This window comes from Phyllobates terribilis, unplaced genomic scaffold (assembly GCF_046119375.1).
Source record: "Phyllobates terribilis strain yellow unplaced genomic scaffold, ASM4611937v1 Scaffold_11__3_contigs__length_659146591, whole genome shotgun sequence".
In the NCBI taxonomy this organism is placed as follows: domain Eukaryota; kingdom Metazoa; phylum Chordata; class Amphibia; order Anura; family Dendrobatidae; genus Phyllobates; species Phyllobates terribilis.
Window position 1 is genome coordinate 104830833 of NW_027362771.1, and position 14686 is coordinate 104845518.

General features: G+C 39.4%; 1 protein-coding gene across 4 annotated transcripts in view; it reads left to right on the plus strand.

The window, feature by feature from the left end:
• B4GALT7 (beta-1,4-galactosyltransferase 7) overlaps positions 1 to 13252 on the plus strand; it is a 61719-nt gene extending 48467 nt beyond the window's left edge. For all 4 annotated transcript variants that reach the window (XM_073650662.1, XM_073650665.1, XM_073650664.1 and 1 more), the window contains exons 2-6: positions 4630 to 4968; positions 7830 to 8055; positions 10574 to 10657; positions 12819 to 12923; positions 13047 to 13252. In XM_073650662.1, the coding sequence (XP_073506763.1) occupies positions 4630 to 4968; positions 7830 to 8055; positions 10574 to 10657; positions 12819 to 12923; positions 13047 to 13202 (910 nt within the window). In that variant the 3' untranslated portion in view covers positions 13203 to 13252. The remainder of the gene's footprint in view (positions 1 to 4629; positions 4969 to 7829; positions 8056 to 10573; positions 10658 to 12818; positions 12924 to 13046) is intronic.
• The last annotated feature ends 1434 nt before the right edge of the window (positions 13253 to 14686 follow it).

Below are 14686 nucleotides of genomic sequence, written 5' to 3' on the forward strand. Positions count from 1 at the left end.
ATAACTTTTTTTATTTTTTTGTCAATATCGCCATGTGAGGGCTTGTTTTTTCCGGGACAAGTTGTACTTTTGAATAACACCATTGGTTTTAACATATCGTGTACTGCAAAACGGGAACAAAATTCCAAGTGTGGTAAAATTGCAAAAAAAAAGTGCAATATCACAATAGTTTTTATAATGGCAGGTCATTACGAGTTCGTAGATACCAAACCTGTATAGTTCTGTTTTTTTTTTTTTTTTGTTTTTTTTTAAGTGGTAGGAAAAAAAAATACAAAGTTAAAAAAAAAGAAAAAAAGTCTCCATTTTTCGTGATCTGGAGCTGGGTGGGGGCTTATTTTTTGTGTGCCGCGCTGATGTTTTTATTGTTACCATTTTGGTGCAGATAAAAATATTGTATCACCAGTTACTACATTTTATTGCAATGTGGCAACCAAAAAAACGTAATCCTGGTATTTTGATTTTTTTGTTACGCTGCTCACTGGTTGGATTAATTCTTTTTATATATTGATCGGGCGATTCTGAACGCGGGGATACCAAATATGTATATTTTTGATAGATTTGTTTTTTTGAATGGGGCGAAAGGGGGGTGGTTTTAAAAAAAAAAAAAAAAAAATAATAATAATAATTTATTTTATTTAAACATTTTTTATTTCACTTTTCACATGCTTCAACAGTCTCCATGGGAGACTAGAAGCTGCGATCATCTAATTGCCTGTGCAACATATAGCAGACCCCGGGTTGTCATGCCAACCCATTGGCGACCCGCGATCATGTGGTGGGCGGGTCCTGTGACGCGTTTTCGGCGCATCCATGTTAAATGCTGCTGTTGTAGTTTGACAACGGCATTTAACATGTTAACAGCCGCGGGTGGATCGTGATTCCACTCTCAGCTGTTAGGGACACATGACAGTTGATCAGATCAGCACGGGAAACATGAGGGCTCATCACTGGGGCCTGCATCAAACAGGGACAACATTTTTCTAATTTTGGTTCTAGACATTACCACAATGAATTTTAAACAAAACAATTCAGATGCAGCTGAAGCTCAGACTTTCAGCTTTCATTTGAGGGTATCCACATTAAAATTGGATGAAGGGTTTAGGAGTTTCAGCTCCTTAACATGTGCCACCCTGTTTTTAAAGGGACCAAAAGGAATTGGACAGATTAAATAATTGTAAATAAAATGTTAATGTCTAGTACTTGGTTGAAAACCCTTTGTTGGCAATGACTGCCTGAAGTCTTGAACTCATGGACATTACCAGACGCTGTGTTTCCTCCTTTTTGATGCTCTGCCAGGCCTTCACTGCGGTGGTTTTCAGTTGCTGTTTGTTTGTGGGCCTTTCTGTCTGAAGTTTAGTCTTTAACAAGTGAAATGCATGCTCAATTGGGTTGAGATCAGGTGACTGACTTGGCTATTCAAGAATATTCCACTTTGCTTTAATAAACTCCTGGGTTGCTTTGGCTTTATGTTTTGGGTCATTGTCCATCTGTAGCATGAAACGACGACCAATCAGTTTGGCTGCATTTGGCTGGATCTGAGCACACAGTATGGCTCTTAATACATCAGAATTCATTCGGCTGCTTGTGTCAGGTGTCACATCTTCAATAAACACTAGTGACCCAGTGCCACGGGCAGCCATGCATGCCCAAGCCATCACACTGCTTCCGCCGTGTTTTACAGATGATGTGGTATGCTTTGGATCATGATTTGTACCACGCCTTCGCCATACTTTTCTCTTTCCATCATTCTGGTAGAGGTTGATCTTGGTTTCTTCTGTCCAAAGAATGTTCTTCCAGAACTGTGCTGGCTTTTTTTAGATGTTTTTTAGCAAAGTCCAGTCTAGCCTTTTTATTCTTGATGCTTATGAGTGGCTTGCACCGTGCAGTGAACCCTCTGTATTTACTTTCATGCAGTCTTCTCTTTATGGTAGATTTGGATATTGATACGCCTACCTCCTGGAGAGTGTTGTTCACTTGGTTGGCTGTTGTGAAGGGGTTTCTCTTCACCATGGAGATTATTCTGCGATCATCCACCACTGTTGTCTTCCGTGGGTGCCCAGGTCTTTTTGCATTGATGAGTTCACCAGTGCTTTCTTTCTTTCTCAGGATGTACCAAACTGTAGATTTTGCCACTCATAATATTGTAGCAATTTCTCGGATGTTTTTTTTTCTGTTTTTGCAGCTTAAGGATGGATTGTTTCACCTGCGTGGAGAGCTCCTTTGACCACATGTTTACTTCACAGCAAAACCTTCCAAATGCAAGCACCACACCTCAAATCAACTCCAGGCCTTTTATCTGCTTAATTGAGAATGGCATAACAAAGGGATTGCCCACACCTGTCCATGAAATAGCCTTGGAGTCAATTGTCCAATTACTTTTGGTCCCTTTAAAAATAGGGTGGCACATGTTAAGGAGCTGAAACTCCTAAACCCTTCATCCAATTTTAATGTGGATACCCTCAAATGAAAGCTGAAAGTCTGAACTTCAACTGCATCTGAATTGTTTTGTTTAAAATTCATTGTGGTAATGTCTAGAACCAAAATTAGAAAAATGTTGTCTCTGTCCAAATATATATGGACCTAACTGTATACGTCCAAAGTACATAAAGGGGTTAAAGGCAGTCTGCACCAGGTTTTTGCTACCACATATGAGAGTAGCATAATGTAGGAAAATGACCCTTAGTTTACTGGGTGTAGCAGTTGTGACATCAGTTTTTAGATGTAGCATAGCCGAGAAAACTGTCCCTGCCCCCACTACAGCTATCAATGTACATTGTCTATTGACAGTAAGCTGCTAATCAATGGGCCACCAGTCTGGGCAATTATAATCTTCAGCTGATAAAACACTCATTGTATTTAAACAACAGTACACAACCCCTATCTCATACTGTCATCAAATTGCATAGCAAAACGGTGATAGATTCCCTTTTAATGTAGGTTTCATAGATTTACATTGAGAAAGTGACCTCTGGTCAGGTCAACACAGGAAACTGTGTGTTAGCTTGCAGATCACAACTGCAGTCACATAGTGCCAGAGTGGCCCAGAGCAGCACTGGAAATGGCAGGAGTTGGTGACTGGTAAGTATTTTAATGCAAACATTACTGATTGGTATTTAGGGGGCAGTAAAATAAAATAAAAAACCTGCCGGCGTGCTCCATTTAAAGGGTTTTTCTTACGCTTCTGTTTTTGTTCAATACCGTGCATGTTTTAGTGATCGACATGGGTATGGTTTTTAAACCACTGAAATCAATAGATTGTGTAATCACGCGTTCTGTTTTTGCATAGTTCAATTATAAACAGATGTATATTAGTTTTACCTAAAAACTTTTGTCGTAAATAGACCTGATGAGGATGCTGTATTTACTTTGAATCCATTTCAGTTTGTGTGATTTTTTTTTTGAAAGTTTAACTCAATCCCTTCCCACTCAGTGGATTGACAGCTCCTCGGTATCCCTTCTCCCTGCAGCTGCTGAGATCTCACACTGCTCAGTATAAGCTGCAGCTGTCAATTAGGCTGGGTGAGAGAAGATTTACTATTGCATTCTGTTGCTGGACTTTGTAAAATGCTCATCTTAATATCCCAATTATACAGCCATTTTGACATTTATTTTCAAAGTGAGCACCAGGTCTAAGATCTCTTTAATAATGTATATAGTTTGTATTGTGCAGTCTGGTAACAGACCTGCTTGAAACTCTATCTTCACTGAAGACAGTTTTTTCCAGTGAATTTGAGAGTGAATGATCTGTCCTGGACGAGAAAGAAGCAGATTTCTCTGATTGGAAACTTTGTAATATATCTTATCTTTTTTTATTATTATACTTATTATTTATGATAACAATAACTGTAGCTTTATAGTTATTTTTTTTATCTGCAAAACTTGGTTTTCATATTATTCGTCTGCAATCAACTTTGTTTTTATCATTATTATGTGACTTTTTTTCATCCATGAGATTCTTTCTGTCTTGACGCTGTGCTTTAATATCCCTATTTCAGTCATCATGGTGCTGCTTGTTTCCTAGCTTTCCCCTATATCAAGTGAAAATCACTGGGTTTCATAATAATTATCCATATTGCATACAGAGCTACCAGTTATTTCTGTAGGGGCCATTGCTCTAAGTGTACAAAAGAGTAAGAGATTAAGCAGGTCTGGTGCATCTACTACATTGTCTTACCTAAAGGCAAAACCTGCTGCGGCACTAAGCTCAAATGTATACTGTATAGTTAATTTATGTAGGATGTTTTGTTTTTTTAAAGAAAAAGCCGTTGATTTTCTTTCTCAGACTGTAGGAGGAGCAACTCCACAAAGCTGCCCAACACACAGTGATTCCCATTGCTACATATAGTTAGTCTGGTGGTCAAGCTGCATGTGTCTGATCTGCCCCAATTATTGCATGTGACGAGTCCGTCCTCAACACCATCATTTTTTTTCCTTCAATTAATTGTTTATTTATTAGAAGGCCCTTTTATTCTTCTACAATGTTTATTATTGTGCTTAGTACTACATGGCCTTTTTTCTATTTGAAACAAAGCCAGTTCCCATATTATAATCTAATTGCAGCACATGCATCCTAACATTGCAGATCATTTTGCCTGTGGAGATATTTATGAACTTTTTTTTCTATTTTAGGTCAGGTCTATTTTTTGGGATTTTGCCTAGAAAATGCAGTATCTTCAAGCTGTTCCTCGCCTGCTCTCTGCTTGGTTTTCTTTCCATGCTTTGGCTGCAACTTAGCTGTACAAGTGATGTAAGGAAGCAAGAAGGTGCGCCTCCCAAGCAATCCTGTCCCTCTCTTCCTAGAACTGTGAATGAGGATCCTTCATGGGGTCCACATCGCCTTGCTTTGCTTGTTCCCTTTCGGGAACGTTTTGAAGAACTTTTAAGTTTTGTCCCCCATATGCATCAGTACCTGTCTGAGAAGAAGGTCCGGCACCACATATTTATCATAAACCAGGTGGATCATTACAGGTTTGTATGTTTCAACATAGGCTGGACTGATTAAGATATTATTGCTGTGTTTATTAAACTTTAAGGCCTGATTCACTAAGGTGTTTTTGCCAGTTTTCTGGTGAAACGATTCAAGTGATTTTGCAACTTTTGGCCTTTTTTACACCAGTCCCGGCCACCTATTTCAAAATGCAGAGCATGAGTGGCTAAGCCTGCCTGCCTAACCCTTGAAGATGTACATCTCCTTAGTGGATTAATTTCACCAGAAAGGTATTCCAGTCCCTGACCACAGCGGTGCCGATCAATAAGACTTGTGCACTATACTATTTTTAATAAATGAGTCGGGTCTTAAGTTTCTAAAAAGTAACTGGCTAAGTTTTTTTTTTTCCTGTTATTTCTCACTAAATACCAATATGTCCCTTTTAAATGTACAGTGGGTACGGAAAGTATTCAGACCCCTTTAAATATTTCACTCTTTGTTTCATTGCAGACATTTGGTAAATTCTAAAAACTTCATTTTTTTTTCTCATTAAACTACGCTCTGCACCCGATCTTGACTGAAAAAAACAGAAATGTAGAAATTTTTGCAAATTTATTAAAAGAGAAAAACTGAAATGTCACATGGTCATAAGTATTCAGACCCTTTGATCAGACACTCATATTTAAGTCACATGCTGTCCATTTCCTTGTGATCCTCCTTGAGATGGTTCTACTCCTTCATTGGAGTCCAGCTGTGTTTAATTAAAATCATAGGACTTGATTTGGAAAGGCACACACCTGTCTATATAAGACCTCACAGCTCACAGTGCATGTCAGATCAATTGAGAATCATGAGCTCAAAGGAACTGCCCAAGTAACTCCGAGACAGAATTGTGGCAAGGCACAGATCTGGCCAAGGTTACAAAATAATTTTTGCATTACTCAAGGTTCCTAAGAGCACAGTGGCCTCTATAATCCTTAAATGGAAGAAGTTTGGGACCACCAGACGTCTTCCTAGACCTGGCGGTCCAGCCAAACTGAGCAATCATGGGAGAAGAGCCTTGGTGAGAGTGGTAAAGAAGAACCCCAAGATCACTGTGGCTGAGCTCCAGAGATGCAGTAGGGAGATGGGAGAAAGTTCCACAAAGTCAACTATCACTGCAACCCTCCACCAGTCGGGCCTTTATGGCAGAGTGGCCCGACGGAAGCCTCTCGTCAGTGCAAGACATATGAAATCCCTCATAGTTTGCTCAAAAACACGTGAAGGACTGCCAGACTATGAGAAATAAGATTCCCTGGTCGGATGAGACAAAGAGAACTTTTTGGTGATAATTCTAAGCTTTATGTGTGCAGAAAACCAGGCACTGCTCATCACCTGCCCAATACAATCCCAACAGTGAAACATGGTGGTGGCAGCATCATGCTGTGGGGGTGTTTTTCAGCTGCAGGGACAGGACGACTGGTTGCAATTGCAGGAAACATGAATGCGGCCAAGTACAGAGATATCCTGGATGAAAACCTCTTCCAGAGTACTCTGGACCTCAGACTTGGCCAAAGGTTCACCTTCCAACAAGACAATGATCCTAAGCACACAGCTAAAATAACAAAGGAGTGGCTTCAGAACAACTCTGTGGCCATTCTTGACTGGCCCAGCCAGAGCCCTGACCTAAACCCAATTGAGAATTTCTGGAGAGACCTGAAAATGACTGTCCACCAGCGTTCACCATCCAACCTGACGGACCTGGAGAAGATCTGCAAGGAAGAATGGCAGAGGATCCCCAAATCCAGGTGTGAAAAACTCGTTGCATCATTCCCAAGAAGACTCATAGCTGTACTAGCTCAAAAGAGTGCTTCTACTCAATACTGAGCAAAGGGTCTGAATACTTATGACCATGTGATATTTCAGTCTTTCTTTTTTAATAAATTTGCAAAAATTTCTACATTTCTGTTTTTTTCAGTCAAGATGGGGTGCAGAGTGTACTTTAATGAGAAAAAAAATGAACTTTTTAGAATTTACCAAATGGCTGCAATGAAACAAAGAGTGAAAAATGTAAAGGGGTCTGAATACTTTCCGTACCCACTGTAAATAAACCTCTAGTTAAGACCCTATGAGTTCTGCTGCAGGAGTCAAAGCTATTTCCTTGTCTGTGGCCTGCACCTATATGACAAGCTGTGCAGCACAGGAAGACTTGATTACATTGACTGGTTATAGGTTCCTGCTCATGCCTTGGGCCATTCTTTCAATTTCTATTGTGGGCTACTGACATGATTAGGTATGAAAGATTTGTGCAGGTGACTAGAAGAATGAGGGATGTATTGATGAGGTATCCGTAGGACAGATCATCAGTATGAAATCTGTGGGTTCCGACATCCTGCACCCCCACTGATCAGCTGATATCTGCGACGGTTGTTGCTAGATGTAACCACGTGGAACATGGCAAGTTTCTATATTGTATAGTGGCCATTGCTGTGCTCTTCAGTTTGTCTCCTACTCAAGATCTCATCTGATCTATCCTGCTGGATAGATGTAATGTCCAGGATAATCTCTTTAACGTGCCTGAGCCGGTCATGTGTAAAGGCAGCAGAAAATAATTGTATTGCTATATAGATTATGGTAGTGATGTTTCTAGAACATGATTCATATGTTTAATATTTGATATCGTTGATTAGATTGTAATTAAAGAAACTTAATGAACACCCGAGTTTTCTAGATATTTTTCTTATTTAATACATGTACAGTATTGCAATCAATTGAATAGGCTGGAGCTAGCCATGCACATTAAGTAGAAATAAGACAAATTACTTTTGGTTGTGTAAGAATATTGTGCAAATAGTCAGCCATGTTGGCTGGCTTGTTTGCTGGTTGCATGTAGTAGACTGACCCATTTTATGTTTTTTACCAGGTTTAACAGGGCTTCGTTGATAAATGTGGGATTCTTGGAGAGTGGGAATGATACGGACTACATCGCTATGCATGATGTTGACCTGCTACCTCTTAACCCAAATCTGGACTATGGATTCCCAGAAAAGGGTCCCTTTCACGTGGCATCTCCAGAACTCCATCCCTTGTATCATTACAAGACCTATGTTGGGGGAATTTTACTACTTACCAAACAGCATTATGAACTGGTGAGTCTTTACTGTTCACCTGAAGTAGAGCTATAAGATCAAATGTATACTAATAATTATATATAAAAAAAAAAAAGTGTGTGCTCCTAACCAGGGCTGTGGAGTCGGTGGGCAAAGACTCCGACTGCTCAATTTTCATGACACTGACTGAACAACTCCGGCTCCCTCATACATGGCTCATGTGTAAGTGATAAATTTACTGTAGCACAGATTCATCTCCGCTAAAAGTCTAGACCCTTAGATCAGGAATAGGACAGACATTTATAGGACATTTCAGAACTTTCCCAAATTCTTATGAAAAAATATTCCCCACAAACTGCATTGAACTTCTGTACCCAATTTATTATATATTTTAGGAGTTGGTCCATTTTATACCGACTCCACCAAAATGGACACCAACTCCGACTCTACAGCCCTTCTTCTCCTAAACGGCATATATTCTCTTACTACTCCATAATAGACTGTCTGACTACTTCACATATAAAGATAAAAGTTCTTTTAGGGGTTGATGGCACTTTTAATGACCACGTCAACCTCCATTTATACTTGGCATTAGCACTCTATTTAAGACCTATTCACATTGGTCACTACAAACTGATAATTTGATCCATTAGTCCCCAAATAATCTGCATATGAGGATTTTTATGCTTGTATAAGCTCTTTACTTATTCATCGGATGATCAGCAATTTGTGAACCCACAGTCAATGATTCAATGAATGACCTCTGTGAATTATTCTTTATATGGGTGTCAGTGTGATGCACAATAAGCAGTGGCAATGCTTTTACAATATAATTATGTCAATATCTCCTATCCTTCTATAGCTCTATTTCTTTCTATACTTTGTCTCTATAGCCTCTCTATGTGTGTATATGAAGGCCCCCATCCACATTAGACTAGCGTCAGCCAAACCCGCCACTATCTGGTATGGGGGCCTACCAAGTATCTCTCCGGCAGATAAAGTTTAGGGGATAAGGATCCTACATGTATGGAGGAGTCGGGAGAGATGCCTGCCGGCCAAACAAATCGTTCGTCTGACAGTTTTATCCTGTGTATGGTGCCCTTTAGTCGCTACCATTGAGATGCAGAAAAGGGAATGTGGCATTCTAGTCCCAATACAAGGTACTCCAGTATGATCCTACCCCTTATACGTACATGGTTCTGTTTATTGGACTGCAATACAAATATGTGAGGCTTCGGTTAGATTACAAGACCTTTCTCAAACATTGCCTTCTCGCCGAGTGGTCATTCCGCCACTCACTGCGATTTCCTTTTACGTCCTGATCAGCTCCTGCAATCCGACGTTTGAGAAAGGTCATGTCATGTAGTCTGACCGAAATCTCACCTTTTTTGGATTGCCTAAGCATAAGCGGAACTATACTTTGCAATTAGAAACTGGAACCAGCTATCACTTTCCTGTGTAATAATGCCTCTGGTTTTTATGAGCAGTGTGATGAAGTGATGCTATTGAACTAAAGAGCTTGATGAGGCAGGAAAATGTCTAATAGATCAGCACAGGGGCAGTAATACATGCCAGGACGCTTCCCTCTGCAGCTACTTGGGATATAAAATAATTATCAGTTACATCATGTTCTCCTATTCACATTTAGTGTGCTCTTTAACATGTTTTCATTGTAGTCTTCAGACCTATAAAGTAATGTGTCACATTATATGACAGTTCTATAATGATACCTTGTTGCCTTACTGTGGATAAAACTGTTACTAGTTTTCACATAGGAATATTGGATATGGCACCAAGTCTCAAAAGCTAGCCCAGTTACTATGCTGGTAGGAAAATGCAGCAAGAGCTGCTCCTTATCCTAATGTACTTAGATTGCACATTTCTACACAATCTAACTATATAGGTTTATAAATGAGAATATAAAGGGTATGTTTCTTCACTTGTCGGATATACAGCAGATATTCCTCCACAGCTTTGTGCTCTGAAACTTTGCGGCAATGGAGCAGTGCTTCAGATTTCAGATCAGCAGCACTTATGCCGGGTGTTTAACCCTTTGAAATACAATGGGTGACGCGCAGCAACGCTGCTGCATTTCAGTGAAGCTTCCACAGCTGCATATTTTCTGCTCAGGAGGTCCGCAGTTGAAAGGTCATAGGGGAACCTACCCTACTTGCTACACAGTATCTGCAGCAAATTTGCATCAGTATTCTACACACAATTGTGCAGTTGTCACTTTGTATATTACTATGTATGCACTGTCAAATTCACCTTTACACTGCAACGAGGGAAATCCACAGCATAAATTGACATCCTACTGTATGCTGGTAATGAATTATGCAGCAGTTTTGCCGTCTGGACATTCTGGATGAGAAATTTGGTGCAATTCCGTCCCATCTGTACATGGCATTTGAGAGAATTTATTACTGTTTAACCAGATACCATTTTTTGCTGAACTGTAATGACATCTAGATACAGGGGGTTTACTTATTATGGCACCACTGAATTAGAAACCTGTGAACTGGTTCAGTTTGTGACATTGTTTTCCTATCTCCTACAGTGTAATGGAATGTCAAACCGATTTTGGGGATGGGGTCGCGAAGATGATGAGTTTTACAGAAGAATCAAAAAGGCTGGGCTGCAGGTAGCAGAATATTTATAAACTTTTTATGTAAATGAGAAGTATTTTGTATTTGTGCCTATTTTCTGTTACTATACTACTGCCCTATTTGTGTGATAAATACATACATGTTGCCTGAAGTTGGCACACTGAAGTGCGGTATTTTAAGAAAAAAAAGTTAGTTGCGTGAATAACCCACATATTGTCTGTGATAAGAGGTGATCTTATAGGGACTGTCAATCTCTTTATTAAAATGGGTGTTGCAGGCGACTAATCAACATGGGAACCACCTTTTTCTCATTTCCTGAATAGCAAATATTAATGACGGAGAAAGCTGTGTTTGTATTTTTCCCTTGCCGTTGTATTACATGATGGCCATTCAGATCTCTAGCGGTCCCAGCAATGCATATTTTAACAGCTGTCCTTACTGGCACACACTGCAAAGCGGGGGACCTTCTCCTATTTCGTTTATATGCCCTAACCATGAGACGGTCCACTTCTGGTGACATTGCATTACTTAATCACAGCATCCATCCCCCACTGTGATGTTCCATCCACACAGTTATTGTCTGCCACAACCATCATCATGTGCTACGGGTAAGCCATAAATCGGTAGCTGGTAGGAATCCGCAGCACGGATATAGCACAGAATTAATAAAAAAGTATATTACATCCTGTTCACTATGACCCATTTATTTGCTTGTTCAGGGTACTAGAAGAAGAGACATGGGATCATTATATTAAAAAATTTTGAAGACAGACTTTTTTTCTCGCTAGGAAACTGGATGGGTAGCTCACTTCCGACCTTACAATCCTGGATTGAACTAGTTAACTCGAACATTTTTTCATACAGTATTATCTGAATAGAGGTTGTCCGACAAAATTCTCTAAGATTTGGGATTTCTGGAACTCTTCATCCCTTACAGCGTCTTCTCGTTGAAAGTTTATTTGAAATGGAACGTTAATTCATGTCGTATAGACACTGTAATATATTACTTGTTATAATGGCAAGGTATCTACACTATGAAAGGCTAAGTATCTCATACAGAGGTAAACTAGGCACCATGTTGTTGTAGGATTCTGGTTTTGAGTTTAATCCACCACTGTAAATTTTATATATAGATTGTGTACACACACACATACACACACACACACACACACACACACACACACACACACACACTCTCTCTCTCTCCCAGGAGTTGTGGCGCTCACACAAAAAAGAAGCATACGCAAAATTTTGTTCTACTTGTGGCTAATGAACGCTTTTAGGCTTTACAATGTATAGAGCGCTGTGCTGTATCTTGGGTTCTTCATAATGGTTTGTACTTGTATTACAATATTGTTTAATAAAATAACAAAAAGTATATTACACCCTGTTACTCTAATAATCACTTAATTTGTAGAATACGCTCCCTGTTAAAGGGGTTGTATGAGATGTTAAACAGCCCCATGTTTGTACATGGACTCTTTTATGGCTCTTTTCTAGTCTGGTTCTGTTTGTATCCTGAGCCTTGATGTAAAGTGGGGCAGCCTATCCGTATAATGCACTGACTAATGTATAGACATTATACCATTTTAAGCACCAGGTTAAAGTATACTGTACACTTAGTAAGTATATGTTCCTTTTATATGAAATGTTCTGGTGATTATCAGACTGCTGCCTCTTATGCACGCTCAGAATTACCATTTTGTTAGGGAGTAGCTAGTTATTCTATGTTTTAAGGTTGCACCAAACCTTCTCTGTAGCACATTAACCTTTCAGCGAGCTGATATTTTTATACAGGATTAGGATTCTGTAATATGTAATTAAGCAATAAATTCAAGGTTTTTATTTTCTTAGAATTGCATGACATCCCAACAATTAACACAGTGTGTCGCCATCATAACAATGTGTCTATTCCATATAATGCTAGGCCTGTTTTATACGGAGAGCAAATTATAACATGTATTTGGCAGATTACTGTTCTCTTGAACTTTGACACTTGGTGATAAATAATAATTAATTGCACATCTTGGTATTCACAGATTTTCCTTGGCCTAATGAACCACAAATTTACTTTTCTATTAGTTCTGATATATATTCTATATTTCTTTAATGCACCGCTTTATTGATGTGTATATATGTTTTTTGTTTTTTTTCTGTCTATCGTATTAATGACGTTTTGTGGCTTGTTTATTTTAGCTCTTTCGACCCACGGGAATCGGCACCGGATACCAAACCTTCCGCCATATTCATGACCCCGCGTGGAGGAAACGTGATCAGAAAAGGATCGCAGCTCAGAAGCAGGTATAGATTACTTTTTGGCATTTCACATTGAGACGTGTAGCTTTGGCATAAGCTAGTACAAATGTATATGCACAGCTTAATTTTCACATATTTACGATCATATTTTTTCTTCATGCATTCTAGGAGCAGTTCAAAGTAGATCATGAGGGAGGATTACACAATGTCCAGTATCGCGTTGAGTCTCGTTCTGAAGTGGCCATTGGTGGCGCCCCATGTACTGTGCTGAATATACTTCTGGAATGTGACGTGAATGAGACTCCATGGTGTGCTTTTAGTTGAACTTTTAAGGAGAATTTTTATATATTGTAATAAAATTATGACTAATCTGATTTCATGTTATTTGGTGGGATAATGTATTATGGCGCCAAGAGACCTTGTGGGAAATTCTACTGACGTGGTTGATTTTTTTAGCGTAGATTATATGATATGTATTCTACAAATGAACAGGGGTTGTGTACCAGCTTGTAGCTTTTAGAGGGATTTTAATGACAGTTAAACAACTACTTACCATTCATGTGCTTCTACCATGTGTGCAAGGGCACATAGGCGATTTCAAGATATTAACTTGGTACGTTTAATTATTTTTGGAAATTATAGTGAAAAATAGTTTAGAGTGAAGACAAAAATGGAGCAAATAACAAAAAGGAACTTTTTAAACTTTTGTATAAGTTGCACATCACAATGGATCAATGGAGGTGTAGGGTGCAACAATATATTCCCTCATCTAAGGAAATTCACTAAAGATATTACACATAAATTGACACTCCTGACTAAAATTGTATGTCCCGACTATTAAACTGTAGTCACCATATATGCAATAATGCGTGATATATTAATCTTTAGCCCGTTCCTTTTTAATATATTTATATATACATACATACAGTAAAGACCAAAAGTTTTGAACACACCTTCTCGTTTATAGATTTTTCTGTATTTTCATGACAGTGAAAATTGTACATTCACACTGAAGGCATCAAAACTATGAATTAACACATGTGGAATTATATACTTAACAAAAAAGTGTGAGACAACTGAAAATATGTCTTTTATTCTAGGTTCTTCAAAGTAGCCACCTTTTGTTTGATGACTGCTTTGCACACTCTTGGCATTCTTTTGATGAGCTTCAAGCGGTAGTCGCCGGAAATGGTCTTCCAACAATCTTAAAGGAGTTCCAAGAGATGTTTAGCACTTGTTGGCCCTTTTGCCTTCACTCTGCGGTCCAGCTCACCCCAAATCATCTCGATTGGGTTCAGGTCCGGTGACTGTGGAGGCCAGGTCATCTGGCGTAGCACCCCATCACTCTCCTTCTTGGTCAAATAGCCCTTACACAGCCTGGAGGTGTGTTTGGGGTCATTGTTCTGTTGAAAAACAAATGATGGTCCAACTAAACGCAAACCGGATGGAATAGCATGCCGCTGCAAGATGCTGTGGTAGCCATGCTGGTTCAGTATGCCTTCAATTTTGAATAAATCCCCAACAGTGTCACCAGCAAAGCACCCCCACACCATCACACCTCCTCCTCCATGCTTCGCGGTGGGAACCAGGCATGTAGAGTCCATCCGTTCACCTTTTCTGCGTCGCACAAAGACACGGTGGTTGGAACCAAAGATCTCAAATTTGGACTCATCAGACCAAAGCACAGATTTCCACTGGTCTAATGTCCATTCTTTGTGTTCTTTAGCCCAAACAAGTCTCTTCTGCTTGTTGCCTGTCCTTAGCAGTGGTTTCCTAGCAGCTATTTTACCATGAAGGCCTGCTGCACA